This window comes from Hylobates moloch, unplaced genomic scaffold (assembly GCF_009828535.3).
Source record: "Hylobates moloch isolate HMO894 unplaced genomic scaffold, HMol_V3 SCAFFOLD_1, whole genome shotgun sequence".
NCBI lineage: Eukaryota > Metazoa > Chordata > Mammalia > Primates > Hylobatidae > Hylobates > Hylobates moloch.
In genome coordinates, this window is record NW_026652276.1 from 60,150,226 (window position 1) to 60,173,211 (window position 22,986).

The window sequence follows — 22,986 nt, forward strand, 5'->3', positions numbered from 1 at the left end:
TATGGTGGCATGTTAGAAAGTTGTTGCATATGCAAAGTGTAGTGCATCTTTTAATACGATAAAGTTCAGGGAAGGATATCTTTACATGGAAACTAAAGTCACATTAACTTTGCAGGGTGATTGTGAATAGAGAATATATTACATTGTCACATTGTAGATGTTTAGTAAAAGGTGACTATAGTTATCACTGTTGACACAAAGGGAGTCTGTAACTAATGATAAGAGGTGAACATGTCAAAAGTAATCTTTTCCCTTATATTTAAGAAATAGTTGAAAACTTTGAATAAATGAATTTTATATTTACACTTATTTTTGTCTTTTTTAGGATGTACCGAAAAACATATCATATGGTTGGTTTGGCATATCCAGCAGCTGTCATCGTAACATTAAAGGTGACATAATTTCATTATTTTCATGTATAAAATGGTCATTTAAAAAAATGTTCTTAAAAAGGCTAGGAGAAAATGAGAATAGGTCTTCACTGCAGCCTACATCTTAGAACGTTAAAAATTCAACATATTCTAACGATTTAAAAGAGAACTGTGTTCCAAATCATGACTCATTGTAGATTCAAATGACTCATTTACACAAACTGTATCAACGTATATATATGCATGTTTGTATGCATACACACGTGTGTTTTTTTTCTTAATTTTATTTATGTGGATCTTGAATTAATTTTGAAATGGCACTAGTACTTGTCAAAATGTACATATTTTGTTATGAATATATTATGGAAGAGTTAAATGCATGTTATAAAAAGATGTTTTAGTCAATTATGTTTAAATAACAAAACATATAGAAGGAAATTATTTAGGATTGTAGGTCTGAAAAAATACAAAATGTAAGATAAAATTAAGAAAGAAAAAAAAACTTCTCTCTCTTGTCTTTGGCTTCTCCTGTGGCTACACTATTCTAAGGCCCAATTGCAGTGCTACATATGTTAGAAATGATCAGAGTTGAAACTCTGAAGTGAGTAAAGTTGTTGGCTCACATACTTGCCCCATTGTGTGTGTGTGTGTGTGTGGCGTTCATGTGCCTTGTTTCTAAATGTTATTTCTACAGAGGCATTTTGTAGGCTCATCCTTCTAAACTCCTTGTTTCTATTGCCTAATTTGGTTAAGGGAATTTAATAGTCTCCTAAAACATCTGCATGTTGGTTTTTCTGCATTAACCAAGAATTTAAAGGATATTGGCAGCAGCAGATCTTGGGTTGATTTATTTCTGACTTATTGTACTCCTTTTTAATTTTAAATTTGTGTTTTTAAAAATTTTAAGCATCTTCTTTGCATTTTTTTCTCTGCTGCATATTAGATTTTAATCTCATTAATTTTAAAAGATAGCTCATTTTCCTTTGGTGCTTTTTTATATTCATGTTTCTCTGCCTCCTGTCAGATCAGAGAGGACACTAGATTCTGATAGGAGCGCAAACCCTACTGTGAACTGTGCATGTGAGGGTTGTGCACTGCTGATCAGGTGGAACAGTTTCATTCCAAAACCGTCCAACCTCAACTCAGCCTGTGGAAAAATTTTCTTCCACACAACTAGTCCCTGGTGCCAAAATACTGAGGACCATTGCATTAAAGGATATTAATCATTCCTCGGTTCTTGAGAGATTTTGCCTTCTCTATTATTTCCTTAACAATGAGCAAGAAAATTACTCATTTTTACTTTATTTATTTTAAGAATCTTTGCTTAAAAACCAACTAACAAAATATTTTAGTATGAGAGAATGTAGTATTTTTTCTAAAGTGTCGTATAGTAAAAAGGATATAAACTAATAGGTTGAGAGAGGGAATATCACCAAGTAAAGAATGTTTTAGTTAAATAATTCTTATTTTCTGAGAAGCCTCCTTGTCTATTTTGTTCTCAATCTGATGACATAAAAACCAAGCATCTGCAGTAGTTTACAAATGTAAATCATCAGGGTTTATAAAAAATTCTCAAGAAATAAAGAATTAACCTTTTACTCAGTGGGAACCCCCAAGTTGGAACTGTAAATATAAATAGCAACCTTCTAAGAGTCTGAACTAACTCTTGTTTGTTAGCTTTGGAGTTTGATAAAAGATTTATTGGCCTCCTTTGAGATTTACTGATGTAAAATGCCTTCTAACAGAACTTATAATAACTTTTAATATATAAAGAGATAAAGCAAGCATTTGGGGATCAAATAAGGGCCAAATGCAAGGAATTTAATAACGACATACAAGCAAACCAAAAACTATTTCACTGGTGTTTGTTTCCAAGTGATTAAAAATACCATTTGAAGCTCTTACTATTATTTTTTGAAGGAAATATTTTTAAAAGAGACTGAATACTTTTTATCAGATTTTTAGTTTGGTTCTAGCATATTATAGCACATAGAGTTGGCCTCCAGAAAAATGTGTTGAATGAAATTTGAAACATGCCTACTCAAATAGAAAATTAATGCATAGCTTTATGGTTGCCCACTTACTGTTCAATACTAAACCTACTGTATGTGTATAAACAGTAGGCCTTCTTGCTAGTAGTTTCTGATAACCATTAGAATAGACTACAGTGCTTCTATAGATTTTCAAAGCAAAATAATGAAGTGGCTGGAGTGGTTTATATCCCTGCTCACTGCCCTCTCTCTCTGTTAGGGGGTACTTTCCAGTTTCCCTACTGGCCTGCTTGCTTCCCTAGGGAATTGCATGAAATGCAAGTATTACTATCCTCCTCCTCAATCAAAAGGCCCACTTCCTTTTTCTCACCACTTGTCCCTCAAGCAAAGTATTAGTAAGTCAGCCAAAGATAGAGCAAATAATAATGGGTGAAAAGTAATGTAAAAAAATACCTTTTAATAATTAAAGATAGTGTATACTCTATCTCGCTATGAAATTTACCTTTCTTTCTTTCTTTTTCTTTCTTTCCTTCTTTCCTTCTTTCCTTCTTTTCTTTTCTTTCTTTCTTTCTTTCTTTCTTTCTTTCTTTCTTTCTCTCTCTCTCTCTCTCCCTTTCTTTCTTTCTTTCTTTCTCTCTCTCTCTCTCTCTCTCTCTCTCTCTCTCGATGGAGTCTCACTCTGTCACCCAGGCTGGAGTGCAGTAGTACGATCTCGGCTCACTGCAACCTCCGCCTACCGGGTTCAAGCGATTCTCCTGCCTCAGGCTCCTGATTAGCTGGGATTACAGGCGTGTGCCACCACACCTGGCTAATTTTTGTATTTTTTTTGCAGAGATGGGTTTTCACCATGTTGGTCAGGCTGGCCTCGAACCCCTGACCTTGTGATCGGCCCATTTCGGCCTCCCAAAATGCTGGGATTACAGGCATGAGCCACCACACCAGGCCGATATTTACATCTTAAAACAGGACATAAATATCAAAACTTTATGCCAAACTGCAAACTCTTATGGTGAAATTTCAACCAATGTATCAAGTGAGTAAGAAAGAAAAACCGGGACTATTTCTTCTGTATTTCCCAATTGACATCACCTATGTAACTAGCAATTCTACCCTAAATTGAGGTCCACTCTGAGAAAATGATTTATGGCAGGAAGTTGGAGAGAGATTAAAGATAATGGCAGTATTATGGTATTATCAAATGTATTAAATCACTTTAGTAACTTTGGGATTAAAGAAAAGGTTTTGGTGCTTTATAAAGCATTATGGCCTAAATTTTGGGGACCCATGGATACCAAGTGGTCCTGTCCTATGGAACTCTGGTCAAAGTGCACTTTGACATGCTAAATTGAAAGATGACCTGCTAAATGTACAATGCCTTATCTTTCGAATAAATTCTCGTAGAAACAGTATGATGTTGGCACCTAAAGTATTTATTCTTTTTTCTACAGGATGTTGATAAATGGTCTTTTGATGTATTTGCCCTAAATGAAGCAAGTGGAGAGCATAGTCTGAAGTTTATGATTTATGAACTGTTTACCAGATATGATCTTATCAACCGTTTCAAGGTCAGAAACATGGAACAAAAGTGAAATGCTCTTAGAATTGGTTATTTGAATAAGAATGAAAATGCAGAACATTTGAGTAATTAAGCAATTCATTTTAGGATGTTTTAGTTAGCAGGTCACAGAATTAAGGGGATGAGGTCTTTATATGATAGAACCATTCTCCACAACTCAGTGACACATCTATATATCCACCTAGAGATCATGAGGCCACTATAGCCTCATTCCAGCAAGATGCCAACATCCCCTGACTTATTCAGAAAACACTCACATAGGGTTTGGCAGCTATGTCTTAAAGAAATATGACTACTCCAGCATTCCTAAAATACAGAATGAACCTTTATTGCCAGCTTTTCTTAAATTAGAATGAAGGGGCTTCTAATTAACATCATTTAGAACCATCCAAGCAATAGATTTGATACAGACTACTGAGCAGACTGTAGCTTATTACTTTCATCATTTCCTGTAGAATCATCACATTTTTAGAGCTATAAAGTACTGAGAGATAATCTATTTTAACCTCTTTGCATTAAGATAGAAAAACTAGACTCCACTAATTGTAAGTGGAAATATTTACCCTTCTAAGAATTAGCCTTCCTACTCTCTGGAAGATACTAAAATTTCAAGGCTATAGTACAAGTAAGGCTATTATTTAATCTGTCCTAGTCAAATACTTGGGGGTTACAATCTTTCTTTTTGGGAATGAAAGTTAACATGTTCGTGAAGTGGTTTTTCAGAACAATCTACATTTGACATAAAGAAACTACTGTCCACATCTGACTCACTAATATGTTCCATGACAAACAGTGCTCAAGTTGATTTAGTACCACGTTTTTGGTCAAAATATAATTATAATTATTACTTTCCACAGATTCCTGTTTCTTGCCTAATCACCTTTGCAGAAGCTTTAGAAGTTGGTTACAGCAAGTACAAAAATCCATATCACAATTTGATTCATGCAGCTGATGTCACTCAAACTGTGCATTACATAATGCTTCATACAGGTATCATGGTAAGAAAGTCTTTGCAACTGAGGTTTGTTAGTTTGGAAGCATCAACTTCCATTCCTGTAAGTTCCTATTGTCTCTTTAATGCCCATAGAGGTATTCTAAGTAATAAGTATTATAAATAATAATTGTTTGGATTTTTGAAGCTTAATGTGTTATAATACACATTTTTCAAAAAATACTTTAAGTCAGTGCAAAAAAGATAACCAGAGGCAAATAAAAATATGTTTCCCAAAATTTGGACTACCAAACATTTTTGTTTGTAAATTCTTTTTTTCCATGGAAATCAACAAAAAAAAGTGACCTAGAGAAAAAGTCTTTAGAATGAAAGTTATAGCACTCTTTCCTCACTCATTATGTGCTCCTAACCTGACCTTAGTCACTTTTGCTCTCTTACTCGTATTACTAATCACAGTCAAATTCTAATAGGGATTTGGGGAAATTATTCATGTCAATTTTTCCAAATTTTCCTTCCTCTTCTTTGCATTTGATGAATCAGTGAATGGGTGACTAAATGATTCAGCGATACAAAGCCTGAAATAACAGTGAGTGTATGACAGGAACTCTGAGAGAGTTGGGAATTTTTGTAATATCTTAGAACTCAGGATGATTCCCAGGAGGTAAAAAGTGAGGAACTGACCTTCCTGTGAAGATGCCAAACTGAGCTGGGTTCAAAAAAGGAGCAGGCCATGTGAGATTTCTAAATCTAGCACCTGCTTTAATCGTGAAGTGCAGTGAGAAAATGCCGTTTCAGCCTAGGAGGCAACCAGAATTTCATCATTGAAAAAAACTGTTCCTGCTTGAATGCATTTTTTTTTTACACTTGCTACAAGTGTAAAGGGAGCCAAATAAAAGTCTCCTATGTCAGCTTCAGAACATCTGGTATGAAGGTGACATTGAAGAGATGTGGGTGTCATATTAATTGGTAAATAGAGAAAATCAAATCCACAATGTGGTTTTACCCTCAGAATTATAAGGAAGACTGTTGTGGGACCTAATAAGCCATTCCAACTTCTCTGTAAGACTGGGGAATTTGGCCCAGCCTGGCATGACTCCTAGAAAGTTAAAGTTGTTAGCAAAGATCACATCGTCACTTTCTGAAACAGCTATGACTTACCAAATATTAATGTAACTTTCTGATTTTATTCATCCTTTAGCAAAAATGTGTCACTGGGATCTTTAGTCATCCATTAATTTGGCCATTACAAAAATAGTCTGGTGGTAGACCTTTAGTGTTTTCTAGAACCAAGAAAATACATTTGAACTAAAGAGAATAATGAGAAATTTTACCATAGATGGAGAAAGGGAAGACAAAATGAGTTTATGAATGTATTGACTATTTTGTCTAAACTAGGTTACACTGTCAGCTTGACAATTTTTGGAACGTTATTTTAACAAGTTTTGTCTACATTAAAAAGTAGTGATAGGTGACTATTAAATTTCATGTATATGAATGTGTTGGTTCTTTGAAACAAAAAAGCTTTATAGAAATTTTCATTAGGAAAAACTCTTTAGTTCTTTCTCACTCCTCAGATTTGATATAAAGAAAACTGGGTCATCTACTTTAGTGTTTTAGTTGATGCCCTGCTATTTCAGGATGGCCCTATCTGTGTGACATTTATGAAGCACTCTAGTAGCAGCCCAGTACTGTCAGGAGACTAATGCATGTTGTCATCTGCAAGATGTTTTAAGGACCATTCCTGAAAGGGATTGCAATTAAGCCATTGTCCTTCTGTTTGTTAATGTCATAAGGGACGCCCTCAAGTCTGGGAGTAGACAATGCAGAGGAGAGTTGATGCTCATACACCTGCTTGTCCCCCTATTTCTCTCCTTTTGTCACTTGATTCATTTGTAGTCCTGTGCCATGGTGACAGTGATGCGCAGTAACTCAGTCCATTTGCTAAGGAGCAAATGTTTTATAAAGTGCTGTCAAGACACCTTCAAATGTCTCTTTGAATATGAAATTATACAAGGGGCTTGGCCAGAAAACATTTGCATTAGAGGGCTCCTGGCACTGTGTTCTCTCTAATACTAAGAGTAGAAGGAAGAGAGATGACTTTAAATCTAGTTCCTTTGGAATTTTTAGTGCACTAACTACACAGAAACAGTCTTCCACACTTTGGAATGACTGCATTTTTCTCTGATCAGTCTACAGAACATTTAGCATTACATCTTTCTACAAATTATGTGGAAATTCTGTTCTTATAAATGGTTTCCAATATGATACTGTTTGGAAGAGGAAAAAAGAGTATGGACTCAGGAAGCAGTCAGACAGGAGTTTAAAACCATGCCCCACCACTTGCTAATTCACTAGCTCTACATTGCTTCCCTTGTCACTAAAATGCAGTTAATAATACCAGCCACCTTATAGAATGGCAATGAGGAGTAAATAAAACATTTGCAAAGCACCTAACCTAGTGCCTAAAACATAATAGCTAGTAACATACCTTAATTAATTAATTGTAATATGCCAATTTTCTATACTGGTAACTTACAGCAAACTTCTTCAGCCTATTCAAAGGAATAGAGAAAAATAGTGTCAAACCTCATAGATTCTGGCTAAAAGTGTTGTTAATTATGTGTTTTTAGATACACAAGGAATCAAGAAATAAATGTGATTTTCTGACTTGAAATTCTCCCCACCCTTTATATAATACACATATATACTTTGTATAATACACATATTTACTTTTTCTGTCCCACAGGCACACACTCACACATCCGGAGTAATTCAGACATGAAAATTACATTTTAAGTCCTAAGTCAAAACTCTATTAGCTTCTACCCATTCATATACTAAAATTAGCTAGAAATTCTACTTTTGAAACCTTAGAAGAATGTGTTCAGCATATTGCCTTCTTTATGTAATGAATGCTATTGTGATCCGTTGAAGAAATAGAAACTTTGAAATCAGACAGATTTGGGTTTGCATTCCTGTTCTGCCACTAGATAGGTATGTGACCTTTGACATGTTGATCCATTTCTCTAGGATTCAGCTTTGTTATCTGCAACATAGGTATGAAAATATTTACCTATAACCATCTTATAAAGTGGTTACAAGTATTAAATGAGATCAGCTAACTAAAGTGTCCAGTTAATGTTAATTCCCTTCCTTTCTGTTATAATACATGTTATTAATAGCAGTCAGTACCTCCATATAAGTCGATGACCGCCCGCTCTAGAGTAAGCCAACCTGAGCATTTCTTCAGACAAAATACAACCTACAGTTCTGTTGAAATACAGTGTTGCATTGCTCATGATTTATCCTCTTAACCCTTTATTTCTGCCTATTAGGAATCAAAAGAACCTTGGATTTGTATTGACCACTGCTGTAGTTGGGAAGAGTGACAGGATTTAACCTCATTCTCTCTGGCTTGCCCTCAGGAGTCATTTATAAAATCTGTGAATTTAAGCACTTGTTTTCTGAGTTAGAATTCTTTTTGATACCAGCACAAAATGAATCAGCAGCTAAGGAACTAACAATCAGTCCAGAATTCTACTTTTGCTAATGCAAAGTAGATGTGTTTTTAAATTAAGTGTGAAAGTTCAGTGTTTCTCTCTTCCTATATTAGTTTGTAGTGGAACTTAATGATATAGTCCATAGTGCGGAAATAAGTAAGGGGGATTTGTGGAGAAAGTACTATTTATGGGAGGCAGAAATGAACCAAAATAAAAACAGAAAACGTATTTATAATAAATTTTCACAGCTAGCAAGATAATTTTAAATATTTATGAGTCAATCACTAATTCCATCTCTGATTTTCTAATTTAATTTCTTTTTACTATTGACACTTTATATTCTGTATTATCATAGTAGATAATGAATGCTGCCTTTTTTTAAACCACAGCTATATTTATAAATACAGAATTTGAACCCACTCAAAAATTTAGATAAGTGATTTTTTTCCATTTTCTTTAATAAAACAATGGGTTTCTAGGGTACAAAACTAGTTTAACTTCAATTGCAATTCATTTCATGGTGTTTAGTTCCATAGTTTCATTGGGAACATTGGAGGTTCAATCCCAATTCAGACCTCTATAAGGTAACTTTCTTCCTTTTAATGACTCACAATTAAATGTGTCTATGAACACAGAACAGTTAGTTGTATTAACTCCCTTCGGCTCTGAAAATTATTTCTGCTTCACTCATCCAGTTGTGAGGCATTTGTACATGAATTACAATCACTAATGATATGTTAGCTATTATTTCCCAGATTTAATGCCTTAATCAATGCATTTAACATAGTAAGTTCCTAGCAAAATGCCATTTATTCTTTATTTTACCATATGACAAGACATGATAGGCGCAGTGCATACATTAACTCAAAACTTCTTCTTAAACCCCATAGGGGAAAGATTACTAATGCCATTTTCACCAGAACTGTAGCTAAGAGGGTAAATAACTTATTTTCCTGAGGATTAACAGAGATTTAAAACCAGGACTGATTCCATGGTCTCTTACCACTGTTGCCTCTTTCTAATGCAAAACTAGCTAACTGCAATTTAACAAACAAATACTAAGTTCCTAATATGTGCCAAATATCATGATAGGTTATGTGAAGGGAGCTAAGATTAATAAGATTATACCTTTGGTACCTGTGAGATTCAACAATTGTCACTGCCTTCATTTTTGACTCATGGACCTACAATGGCTTTCTTTTACTTTTTACACAAAATCTAAATTCATCAATTCTCATCAAATTAGTCCATTAACTCTTTCCATACTCTCCATATTCTTCGATTACACTTCACTTGATTCTCCAACACAATTGTACTATTGACAATTCTATTTTAATACAGACCCTATAGTATGATTCTACATTTGCTCTTTCTATTTAAAATTCTTCTGTCTCCATCCTTGCACTTAACTATCAATCTTTTTCCATCCTTTTCCCAAGATCTACTGCCACCAATTAGCCTTTCTGCCTGTGCTCTTAAATTGCATCTTTATTCTGCAAACTTTTATCAAGTGTGCACATAGTTTACATGATCTCTTTCAGTTGTTTTTTGCAAGGTCTTTTATTGTTTTAAGTGTATAGAATAAGACCACTCAGAGTGAGCTTCATAGCATTTTGGATTCCACATTCCTACCACCAAGTGCTATCTATTTATGGTGTTCTCTAGTAGAACTTGCTGTGGTGATGGAAATGTTTTGTGTCTGTGCTGTTCTATATGGTAACCATTTGTCACATGTGACCAATGGGCATATGTAATGTGGCTAGTGTAACTGGGAAAGTGAATTTAATTTTACTTAATTTTCTTTATTTTTAACTTAAACAGTCACATGTGGTTACCATATTGGGTAGTATAGTATAAGGGTTTTACAAAATGTGAGTGATGAATAAACTATTGAATTATTTCTAAATGAACTAATAATAGCAAGGAACCTTTGTTAAAGCATTTAGTCAGTAACTGAAAGATGAATGTATGTAAAGTGGATAGTCATGGATTTTTACATGAAAGCATTTATCCTTTCTTTTAGCATTACTGAAGTTAATTGCACAGCCATTCTTATGTGTTATGAATAGAAAATTTTGTGAATTTCGGAAACTTTTCTAAATCTCTAACATGAAAATGAAGTACACTTTCTCTAGTAAGAAAGTGAATGTTTTTAATTTTTAGATGAAATTCTTTTTCATAGTAGATTGTTCTACAACACTTGGGCTAAAAGACATTTTAATAACGTATGAGCTGTATGTTAAAAATCACCAAACTGTAATTGATTTCAGAAGAACCCAAACATGTATGGCTGTAAATTCAAAATCCAGTTAGGGTTCACCTTTTAAATCATAGAAAACTACTCCTTTTTCAATTAGCAAGGACAATTATATTCTGAATTTTGAACTTATATGCCATGAAACAATCATTGACCTCATGAAGCATCCATCTTGCACAATTAGTGGAGGTAAAATAGGAAACAAATTAAAAGAAATGAAAAATAATTTTATATTACATAAACAGGGTGCACTGAAGTACTTTTCAAAGAAAGGAAAGATGGTATCTACTTCTTGAATATAATGGATTCTTTCTGTAATTTACTAGCACTGGCTCACTGAACTGGAAATTTTAGCAATGGTCTTTGCTGCTGCCATTCATGATTATGAGCATACAGGGACAACAAACAACTTTCACATTCAGACAAGGTAAGTTTGAAAAAGTATTAACTTTCATTAGTTAAAATTTGAAATTTGTTTTTCTGCATATCACTTACTTAAGAGGATTTTTAAAAAATAATAAAGACTCTAATAAGAACAGGTTTAATGATTTTTAGCAAAATTTCTTAAGCTGCTAACACTTGAATCAATTAACTACTATTTTTTAAGAATCCTGTGTATAGTGTTTTGTGGCATATCTAGCAATTTAAAGAACATGAAAATGTTTAAGACAATCTGTCTCTGCCCAGAACTTACACTGTGAGCTACCACACAAGTCAGACAGCTATTCACTGAGGCAAATCTTGCAACATAATGCTTAAGGTACTGGTTTGGTGTCATTATGTATTTGAAAGTAATAAAATTGTACTTCTGAAAACAAAATCCAAAAATTAAATCTCATTTTCAGGCCAGCATGAAGTATTAAATTTAAAATAACTAGAAAATGAAATTATTTGATGATGGTTACAATGGAAGTTATTTAAATCAAATACCAGAGTGGAAGTATGTTAGTCTGTTAGGGCTGCCATGATAAAATACCACAGAATGGGTGGCTTAAACAACATGAATTTATTTTTTCACAATTATGGATGCTGGGAGTACAGGATCACAGTGTCAGCTGGTTTGGTTTCCTCTGAGGTTGCTCTTCTTGACTTACAGACAACACCCTTCTTGCTGTGTCTTCATATGGTCTTTTCTCTGAGCACAGGCACCCCAGTGTCTCTTCCTCTTCTTATATGGACACCAGTCATAATGGACTTGGGACCCACTCTTGTTACTTCACTAACTTTATTTATACCCTTAGTAGCCCTGTCTCCAAATACAGACACACTGAGGGTTAGGGCTTCAACACATGAATTTTAGGGCAGACACAATTCAGTCCATAACAGAGAGTTACCCTAAGCGTTTTTTAGTTAGGCACAGAAGTCAGTATCTGAGAAGCAGGATTTGGTCTAGGCCCCATCAGGATCCAACTTACTTTATATGTGTAGGATCCTGAAATTTCTCTTTCACTAGTCAGGATGCTTAATAAGGAGATATATGTTAAGAGCTGATGTCTCTCTTGAACCACTGCATAAATCTCCATTCTTGTTGAGGAAAGATTAAATCTGATTTTTTTTTCTAATTAATAGACTTTATTTCTTAGAGCAGTTTTAGATTCACAGGAAAATTGAACAGGAAGTACAGAGTTGCATGAGTTCCATATGCTTCCTCCTGCTACCCTAAAGTTTTATTGTTATTAACATCTTACACTGGTGTGAGATATTTGTTACAATCGATTAACCAATATTGATACATTGTTAGTAACTAAGGTCCATTGTTTATATGAAGGTTCACTCTTTGCATTATGGGTTCTATGGGTTTTGACAACTGTATAATGTCATGTATTTCCCATTGCAGTATCACACACAATAGTTTCACTGCCCTAAAAGTCTCCTGTGCTTCATCTATCATTCCTCTCTTCCTGCCCCTTTACCCCTGGCAACCACTGGTGTCTTTAATGTCTCTTTAGTTTTGTCTTTTCCAAAATGTCATAGAGCTGAAATAATACAGTATATAATTCTTTCAGACTGGGTTGTTTCATTTAGAGAATGTGTTAAATGTTCCTCCATGTCTTTTCATGGTTGACAGCTTATTTCTTATCCCTGAATACTATTCCATTACATGGACATACCATAGTTTGTTTATCTATTCACCTGTTAAAGCAAATCTTGGTTGTTTCCAAATTTGGGCACTTATGAATAATACTGATATAAGCATACATATGCAGGCTCTTGTGTGGTCAGTTCATTTGGTGTTTTAATATATATATATTTTTTTAACAACTGATTTTCCAGATGTGGGAGTTATTGTTTGATGTGGGGAATATAGAAACAGTTTATTAAAATATTAGACAGTTTAGAACTTAAAGGACCCTAAGATGAGTGAGATCCACAGTATAGATCATCTGGTCTGATTTCCATCATCTAAAAATAGAAAATGAAGACCTCGAGAGGTAAAGTGACCTGTCTATATGCACCTGGTCAGGTGATGGCAGTGGCAGAATTGAGGAGTGAGAAGAGGGACACTCACTGTCAATCCAGTTTCTTATACAAGTCTGCTCCCACAGCCAGAGATGGACACATGATAATTCCAACCTGTTAAAGCCTGAAATGGGATGGGCTTACATTGTAGCCCCTTGATGGAGACAGAGGAAGAGTTGCAATTCAAACAGTGAAGTGTTGGGGAGGGCATTCTGTCTGTCCCTGGAATGGAGGAAACCTCAGGGTCCCAGAGATTGATACAGCTTGGAGGGAAATGGAAAACTTCAGAGTCTGGTTATGAAGCAGGAATGTTATTATTTTTCTACCCATATTTGCAGAGTATAGGGAGATTTTTGCTTTTATTTGTATTTAATGTCAAAGGAAAACAAGACTATGCAGATCATTTTGCTTAACAAAGGCTTTCTACATCCACTGGATCCACAACATGGAGGATTTTAATTAAAGATTGCTCATCACTGAGCTGGGCTCTATACAGGAAAACAGTTCTAGGGGTTTGAGAAGAAAGCAAGTGATTTGTTATCAGTGAATGCCAGTTGCCCTTTCTACTTTGAAAAGTAAAGGCCAGTGGGCTGGCCTCTTCCAGCAGCAGTGTTAGATCATCACTCTAGCTTTCTCCTTTTACTATTTATCTGCAACTGGATGAATAGTCCTGATTTACTTATGCATTTGGCTGTGGAGAGGGAGGAGGAGGAGGTGGAGGAAAGGAGAGGGATGACAAGGAAGAGGAGGACAAGAAAGGGTAGATGGAGGCAGAGAAGGAGAAAGATGAATCATATTTTTTCCAATTTATATTTTAAAACTCTGTATAAAAATGGGAAAAAATTGTCTAATAGGGTCAACTATTTAATGAATTAGTTCTACATGAACCTGAAAATTCCACGAACCAAAATGTTGTAATGACCAAAATGCAACAATATAACATGATTTTTAACTCTCAATATTGCCTTCATCCAAGAAGAAATAAGGTCATATGTCATTTATATCAGTAATTCTATTTTATTTTATATTATTCATTGTTACTTGGATTGAGATGTTTTTTCCAATCTGGAAACTAATTTACTACATAACACAAAATGGCTAAAATGCGATTTGGAACATAGGGCAAGGCTAGATTTGAGTTCAATGCAGATATTATAATGTATGAAATCCTTGAAAGTGTAAATAAATGGAAATAATTTCCTCTTTGTGAAAAGAAAATGCCAGGCTACATGTTACCATGGATACTGGATGTTGCTCAGAGTCTGTTCTTTTCTTAGCAGTCAAAGACCATCTCAAACATTAGACCATGCTGCATTCTCAGCATCCTTGTTAGCTTTATGAGACAAAATTATGCACACTTTGCTACAATTAAATCTGGTTCAAAAACACATTTTAGCTTGTTTCTGAAAGAGTAGATGGTGATACTTGGAGCCATATCATGTAATAACCCTGACAAATCTGCTATGGCTAGATTTGGTGCCATATAGTGCAAATGTTACTGGAAAATCACAGCTTTCCCCATGATCTCAGCAAACTTCTAGAAATGCACACAGTGTTTTGCTTGGGAAACATCTCTTCAATTATCTCTTCAATAAGAATTATACATATGCTTTTCTAGTTCATATTTCTGTGTATATTGAGGTATGATTATTGATTAAATCCTTTTTAGGCCTTAACTAAGATTATTAAATGGAAATCTATTTTAGAAATATGTGCTATTAAAGACATATGTTATTTCATCTTTATGATAGTGCTAGAAACAAAAAAGAAAGTAATAGTGCCTGGTAGGTCATTTATCGTATGTTGGATGAATAATAAAGCTTGGTTTATCTGGCAGACTATCAGACACAGATCTTAAACAGGCTGCTTGTACAAAATGCCAGATTTCTTTAGTTTTTGTTTTCTCTATTGTTATTAGTTTTCATTGTGTACATTTATGGTATATAACATGATATTTTAAGATACAGATAGATAGTAAAATGATTATTATGCAGAAGCAAATTAATATATCCATCATCTCACATAGCTATCCATGTGTGGTGGTGGTGGTGTTGTTTTAGTGGGAACTTTCGTTTTTTATTTTGTCCTTGTCTACTCCATCATAAATAGTCAGTGGCAGGGCCAGTGCTAGGTTATAACTAGGACTTTACCCACTGAAAGGCCTGAAACAGTAAGTCTGGAGTGAGGCAGTTTTACACTTGACAGCGCTAAGTATCTACCAGGAGACAGGAGAGTGAGAGAAGCCTCGGTGCTGGGTAAGTGGTAGCAAACTTGCTACAAGTTTTAACTTGACTTTCCTTTTTGCCATATTTGTGGTCAATATTCAACTTGCCAACTTATATGAATGAGTTCACTATTTTAAGAGATTGAACATAGTGATTTTGCTTCCATTCCACACTTACATAATGATCTGGCAACCTAGGAAGATAGAGGAAGGAGAAGCCCAGGTTCCATTATACAGATCTGAGAATGCTTGAAATATTTCAAGCTTAAAGTTAGAATACCAAATTCATCAATGCAACTTGAAGTATACCAATTTATTTCATAATGAAATTATATTAAAATACAGACAGATGAGAAATAAAAGCCTTCCCTTGATGTATTCATCATTTTAAAAATAAAATGTTCCTTTTAAATGGGTGATGAAACATACAGTTTAAGTTTTCTTTAAAAATGATTTTTCCATCTTAATTTTAAAGTAAAAGGATCTATAACATTAAAATTTAAGCACAACATTATAAGAGAGTAAAAAACTAGAATCATAAATAGATCAAATGATTTTCATCATCCCCTTCACCTGCTACCCAAAGTAATTTTAGTTTAAAAGAACAGGGATGGTATCAACACTCTTGAATGGGTACAAAGGGGTTTGTTCATTCACTGACTGAATAAGACATTAGGTAATTTTATTCTCTTTGATATATCTAGAGTATTTTGCAGGTGTCTGGATTACAAACCAGAAGGAAAAGGCATAAACACATTTAAACTATAATAATGATAATTAAAAGAAAGCTAAGCACCACAACTAAGTGGGGTTTATCCCAGGTATGCAAGTCTGGCTCAACATTCATAATTCAATTAATATAATCTACCACATCAACAGGGTACAGGAAAAAAAATCACGTGATCTTATCAATAAATGCAGAAAAAGCATTTTGCCAAACATTCCAACCTACATTTATGATATAAACTCTAACTAGGAATAGAGAGGACCTTCCTTAACTTGATAAAGAATATCTATACTAGAGTAGAATTGTGATTATGAGGGACTCGGGTGGAGATAAAAGTTAGGAAGATGTTGGTCAAAGGATACATAATTTCAGTTAGATGGGATAAATAAGTTCAAGAGATCTATTGTACAATGTGTCAACTAGAGTTAACAACAATGTTTTGTATTCTAAAAGATTGCCAAGAGTAGATTTTAAGTATTCTCACCTCAAAAAATGGTAAATTGTGAAGTAATACATATGTTAATTAGCCTGAATTAGCCATTCCACTATGTGTGTGTGTGTGTATGTATATATAAATGTATACATGTATATATATAGATACATGTTTCAAGACATCATCTCGTACATGATAAATATATATAATTTTAATTGTCAATTAAAAAGTAAACAATTCAAAGAAAAGTATCTATTTATAAAAAACCTACAACTAACATCATACTTAATGGTGAAAAAGTTGAAGCTTTCCCACTAAGATTGTGAACAAGGGAAGAGGTCCCCTCTCACAACTAATTTTTGTATCATACTGGAAGTCCTAGCTAATGCAGTACAACTAGAAAAAGGAATTAAAAGGCATGCATCTTGGGAAGAGAGAAATAAAATTATCTTTGTTTGCAGATGATATGATTGTCCATGTAGAAAATCTGAAGGAATTGACCAAAAAACTCCTGGAACTAATAAGTGATTATAGCAGGGTTGCAAAATACAAGGTTAATACACAAAACTCAATTGCTTTCCTATATGCCAGCAATAAACAAATGTAATTTGAAATTGAAAACACAAATGTTATTTGCATTAGCACCACGCAAAATTAAATATTTAGATATAAATGGAACAAAACGTATACAAGACCTTTATAAGAAAAACTGTAAAACTTTGATGAAATAAATAATACGGAGACAGATATTTCATGTTCATAGATAGACTCAAAACTGTCAGGATGTCAGTTCTTTGCAACTTCATCTGTAGATTTAATCCAATCCCAATGAAAATACCAGCAAGTTATTTTATGATTCTGACAAAGTGATTCTAAAGTTTGTATGGCGAGGCAAAAAGACTCATAATAGCTAACACAGTTTTAAAGGAGAAGCACAAAGTTGGAGGACTGACACTACCTAACTTTAAGACTTGCTACAACACCACAGTAATCAAGACAGTGTAGTATTGGTAAAAGGACAGACAAATAGATCAATGAAAACAGATTAGAGAGCCCAGTAATGAACCTACGAAAAATATAGTCAACTGATCTTTGACAAAGGAGTAAAAGCAATACAGTGAAGCAAAAATAATCTTTTCAATAAATGGTGCTAACACGTCTGAACATCCACATGCAAAAGCAAAAAGAAAAGAAGAATCCAGACACAGACTGCTATGGTTTGAATGTGTTTCCCAGAATTCATATGTTGCAAACATAACCCCCAATGTGACAGCGTTGGAAGGTGGGGCCTAATGGAAGGTATTGAGGTCAGGAGTGTTCTATCCTCATAAATAAATTAATGCCATTATAAAATGGGGCTTGCTAGAGAGGGTTTGCTCTCTTGTGCTCTCTGCCTTTCTACTATGTGATGCTTTCCACCATTTGATGATACAGCAAGAAGGCCCTCCTGAGATGATGGTATGTTGATCTTTGACTTTCCAGTTAAGAACTGTGATAAATAAATTTCTTTTCTTTTTTTTTTGATAAATTACCCAGCCTCAGGTATTCTGTCACATCAGCATAAAACACACTAAGACACAGGCCTTATACCCTGTACAAAATTAACTCAAAATGGATCACAAACCTAAATTTAAAACAAAAATCTATAAAATTCCTAGAAGATTACATAGAAGAAAACTCTAGATGACCTTAGATTTGGTGATGACTTTTTAAATATAACATCAAAGGCACAATATATAAAATAATAAATTGATAAGTTGGATTTCATTAAAATTAAAAATTTATGCTCTACCAAAGACACTATCAAGAGACTAAAAAGACAAGCCACAGACTGGAAGAAAATACTTGCAAAGAACATCTGATAAAGCACTGTTATCCAAAATATACAAAGAATGCTTAAAACTCAACAATAAGAAAACTAACAACCTAATTTAAAAATGAGCCAAAAACTTTACCAGACACTTCAGCTAGGAAGATATACAAATGACAAATAGGCATATGAAAAGATATTCCATATCATGTCATCAGAGAAATCCAAATTGAAACAATGAGATACCAAATAGATCAATAGGCAATACACATCTATTAAAATGGCCAAAATGCAGAACACTAACAACACCAAAAGCTGGTGAGAATGGAGCAGCAGGAACTCTCATTCATTGCTGGTAGGCATGAAAACTGGTATAGCCATTTCGGAAGACAGTTTACCAATTTATTACAAAATTGAAACTACTCTTACCATATGATCCATGAATTGCACTCCTTGGTATTTACTCAAAAAATTTACAAACACATTCACACAAAAACTTACAGCACGGATACTTATAGCAGCTTTATTCATAATTGCCAAAACTTGGAAGCAAGCAAAATGTCCTTCAGTAGGTGACTGAATAAATAAACTGTGGTATATACAGACAAGAAAACTTGAGTGCTGCAAGGAAATTAGCTATCAATCGGTGAAAAGACATGAAGGAAACATGAATGCATATTACTAAGTGAAAGGAACCAATTTGAGAAGGCAATTGTATTATCTTCTTCTCACACTGCTATAAAAAAGGTGGCAGAGAATGGATAACTTATAAAGAAAAGAGGTTCAATTGACTCATAGTTCCAGATGCCATACAGAAGGCATGGCTGGGGAGGCTGGGAGGCCTCAGGAAACTTACAATCATGGCAGAAGGGTGAAGGGGAAGCAAGCATACTTTCACATGGTGGCAAGAGAGGGAGTGAAGGGGGAAGTGCTGCACACTTTTCAGCAACCAGATCTCATGAAAACTCACTCATTATCATGAGAACAGCAAGCGGGATACCCACCCCCATGATCCAGTCACCTCCTACCAGGTCCCTCTACCAATACTGGGGATTACAATTCAATATGAGATTTGGGTGGGGGACACAGATCCAAACCATATCAAATAATATGCTTGGCTCTGTGTCCCAAATCTCATGTTGAATTGTAATTAACATTTGGCTCATAATATGGTTTGGCTCTGTGTCTCTCATCCAAATCTCGTGTTGAATTGTAATCCCATAATTCACATGTGTTGTGGGAGAGACCCAGTGGGAGATAATTGAATCATGGGGGCGGTTTCCCCCATACTGTTCTCATGATAGTGAATAAGTCTCATGAGATCTGATGGTTTGATAAAGGGAAACCTGTTTCACTTGGATCTCATTCTCTCTCTTGCCACCACCATGTGAGACTTGCCTTTCATCTTCCACCATGATTGTGAGGCCTCTCCCCAGCCATGTGGAACTGTAAGTCCAATAAACCTCTTTCTTTTGTAAATTGCCCAGTTCTGGGTATGTCTTTATCAGCAGCTTGAAAACGGACTAATACATTATTCCACTTCTGGCCCCTCCTGAATCACATGTCCTTCTCATATTTCAAAAAACCAATCATGCCTTCCCAATAGTCCCCAAAAGTCTTAACTCACTCCAGCATTAACTCAAAAGTCCAACTCCAAAGTCTCATGTGAGACAGGGCAAGTCCCTTCTGCCTGTGAGCTTGTAAAATGAAAAACAAGTTAGTTACTTCCAAGATATAATGGGGTTACAGGCATTGGGTAAATGCTCCTATTCCAAAAGGGAGAAATTGGCCCAAACAAAGGGACTATAGGACATGTAAGTCTGAACCCCAGCAGGGCAGTTATTTAATCTTAAAGCCCCCAAATAATCTTTTTGACTCCATGTCTCATATTCAGGGTATGCTGATGCAGGGGTGTGCTCCTACGGCCTTGGGCACTCCACCTCTGTGGCTCTGCAGGGTACAGCCCCCATGGCTGCTTTCACTGGCTGGCGTCCAGTGCCTGTGGCTTTTCCAGGTGCACAGTGCAAGCTGTCGGTGGATTTACCATTCTGGAGTCTGAAAGACAGTGGCTGATATGGTTTGGCTCTGCGTCCCCACCAAATCTCATCTCAGATTGTAATCCCCATGTTTTGAGGGAGGGACCTGTTGGGAGGTAATTGGATCATAGGGACAGCTTCTCCCATGCTGTTCTCATAATAGTGAGGGAATTCTCATGAGATCTGGTGGTTTAAAAGTGGCAGCTTCCCCCCTGCACTCTCTCTCTCCTCCTGCCATTTAAGATGTGCCTTGCTTCCCCTTTGCCTTCCATCATGATTGTAAGTTTCCTGAGGCCCCCACCCCCACCAGCCTTGCAGAACTGTGAGTCAATTAAACCTCTTTCCTTTATAAATTACCCAGCCTCAGGTACTATCTTTATAGCATTGTGAAAATGGACTAATACAGTAGCCCTCTTCTCACAGCTCCACTAGGCAGTGCCCCAGTGAGGACTATGGGGGCTCTAACCCCACATTTCCCCTCCACACTGCCCTACTAGAGGTTCTCCATGAGGCCTCTGCCCCTGCAGCAGACTTCTTCCTGGATATTCAGGCATTTCCATACATCCTCTGAAATCTAGGCAAAGGCTCCCAAGCCTCAATTACTACTGACTGCACACCTACAGGCGCAATACCATGTAGAAGCCACCAAGGCTTGGGGCTTTCACCCTCTGAAGCAATGACCCGAGCTGTACCTTGTCCTCTTTCAGCCATGACTGGAGCTGGAGCAGCTGGGATGCAGGGCACAATGTCCAGGATGCATGCACAGAGCAGTGGGGGCCCTAGGCCTGGCCCATGAATCCATTTTTCCCTGCTAGGCCTTCAGGCTTGTGATGGGAGGGGCTGCCATGAAGGTCTCCGAAATGCCCCGGAGACATTTTCCCCATTGTCTGGGCTATTAACATTAGGTTTCTCTTTATGTATGCAAATTTTTACAGCCTTGAGTTCTTCCCCAGAAAATGGGTTTTTCTTTTCTACCTTATGGTCAGGCTGCAAGTATTTTAAACTTTTATGCTCTGCTTCTCTTTTAAATACAAGTTCCAGTATTTCTTTCTTTATGCAAATGAGCACAGGCTTTTAGAAACAGCCAAACCATATCTTGAACACTTTGCTGCTTAGACATTGCTTTCACCGGATACCCTAAATCATCTCTCTCAAGTTCAAAATTCCACAGATTTCTAGAGCAGGCGCACAATGCCATCAGTCCTTTTGCTAAAGCAAAGCAAGAGTGACTTTTACTCTAGTCCCAAGTAAGTTCCTCATCTCTACCTAAGACCTCCTTATCTCTACCTAAGATGTTCTCAACCTAGTCTTCACTGTCTATATCACTATCAGTATTTTGGTCACAACCATTCAACAATCTCTATGAAGTTCCAAACTTTCCCATATCTTCCTCTTTTTCTGAGCCCTCCAAACTGTTCCAACCTCTGCCCATTACCCAGTTCCAAAGTTGCTTCCACATTTTTAGGTATCTTTATAGCAATACCCCATGCTCAGTACCAATTTTCTGTATTAGTCCATTCTCACACTGCTATAAAGAACTACCTGAGACTCAGTAACATATAAAGGAAAGAGGTTTTATTAACTCACAGTTCCACAGGCCATCCAGGAGGCATGGCTGGGAGTCCTCAGGAAACTTACAATCATGACGGAAGGGTGAAGAGGAAGTAAGCACATCTTCACATGGTGGCAGGAGAGAGCGTGAAGAAGAAAGTGCTACACACTTTAAAACCACCAGATCTCATGAGAACTCACTCACTATCACAAGAACAGCATGGGGGAAGTCTGCCCCCAAGATCCAATCACCTCCCACCAGGTCCCTCCCCTAACACTGGAGATTACAATTTAACATAAGATTTGGGTAGGGACACAGAGCCAAACCATATCAGCAACATACTGTATGATTCCATCTACATAACATTTTGAAGAAGGCAAAACTATGGAGACAGTGAAAAAAATCAGTGGTTGCCAGGGTTAGGGGGGAGAAAGGGATGAGGAGGTGGAGCACAGAGGGATTTGGGGGCAGAGAAACAACTCTGTATGGTACTATAATAGTAGATACATGTCATTATTCACTTGTCTAAACACATAGAATGTACAACACCAAGAGCGAGCAAACCCTAATGTAAACTGTGGACACTGGATGAGAATGATGTGTCTATGTAGGTTCATCAATTGTAACAAAAATACCACTCTTGTTGGGGATGTTGACAGTGGGGGAGGTTACGCATGTGTGGAAGAAGAAAGTACATGGGAAATTTTGTACCAACTTCAATTTTGCTGTGAGCCTAAAACTTCTCTAATAAATAGAGTTTATATAAAATTTTAAAATATCATACAGTAAAAAATAAAAGAAACTAAGTACTTCCATAATTCTCACTGTTCAATTATAGGATGTTTTCTGGTCAGATGACTTGATACTTAAGTCTTATTAGACATTCATGATGTCTAAAGAAATCCTCTGCCGGGCATTTTGTTTTTAATTCTTAGGTCAGATGTTGCCATTTTGTATAATGATCGCTCTGTCCTTGAGAATCACCACGTGAGTGCAGCTTATCGACTTATGCAAGAAGAAGAAATGAATATCTTGATAAATTTATCCAAAGATGACTGGAGGTGAGTTTCAGAGAAAACCTAGAGGAAATTTAATTT

The 22,986-nt window shown here is 35.9% G+C and overlaps 1 protein-coding gene across 12 annotated transcripts in view; it reads left to right on the forward strand.

Annotated features, from left to right (window-relative positions):
• Positions 1 to 22,986, forward strand: part of PDE1A (phosphodiesterase 1A) — a 465,582-nt gene that overhangs the window by 374,956 nt on the left and 67,640 nt on the right. For all 12 annotated transcript variants that reach the window (XR_009214035.1, XM_058440471.1, XM_058440478.1 and 9 more), the window contains 5 exons: positions 326 to 392; positions 3,811 to 3,927; positions 4,796 to 4,936; positions 10,974 to 11,074; positions 22,825 to 22,950. Coding sequence is in view for 11 of the 12 variants with exons in the window: in XM_058440471.1 (XP_058296454.1) it covers positions 326 to 392; positions 3,811 to 3,927; positions 4,796 to 4,936; positions 10,974 to 11,074; positions 22,825 to 22,950 (552 nt within the window). In the remaining variant the exon portion in view is untranslated. The remainder of the gene's footprint in view (positions 1 to 325; positions 393 to 3,810; positions 3,928 to 4,795; positions 4,937 to 10,973; positions 11,075 to 22,824; positions 22,951 to 22,986) is intronic.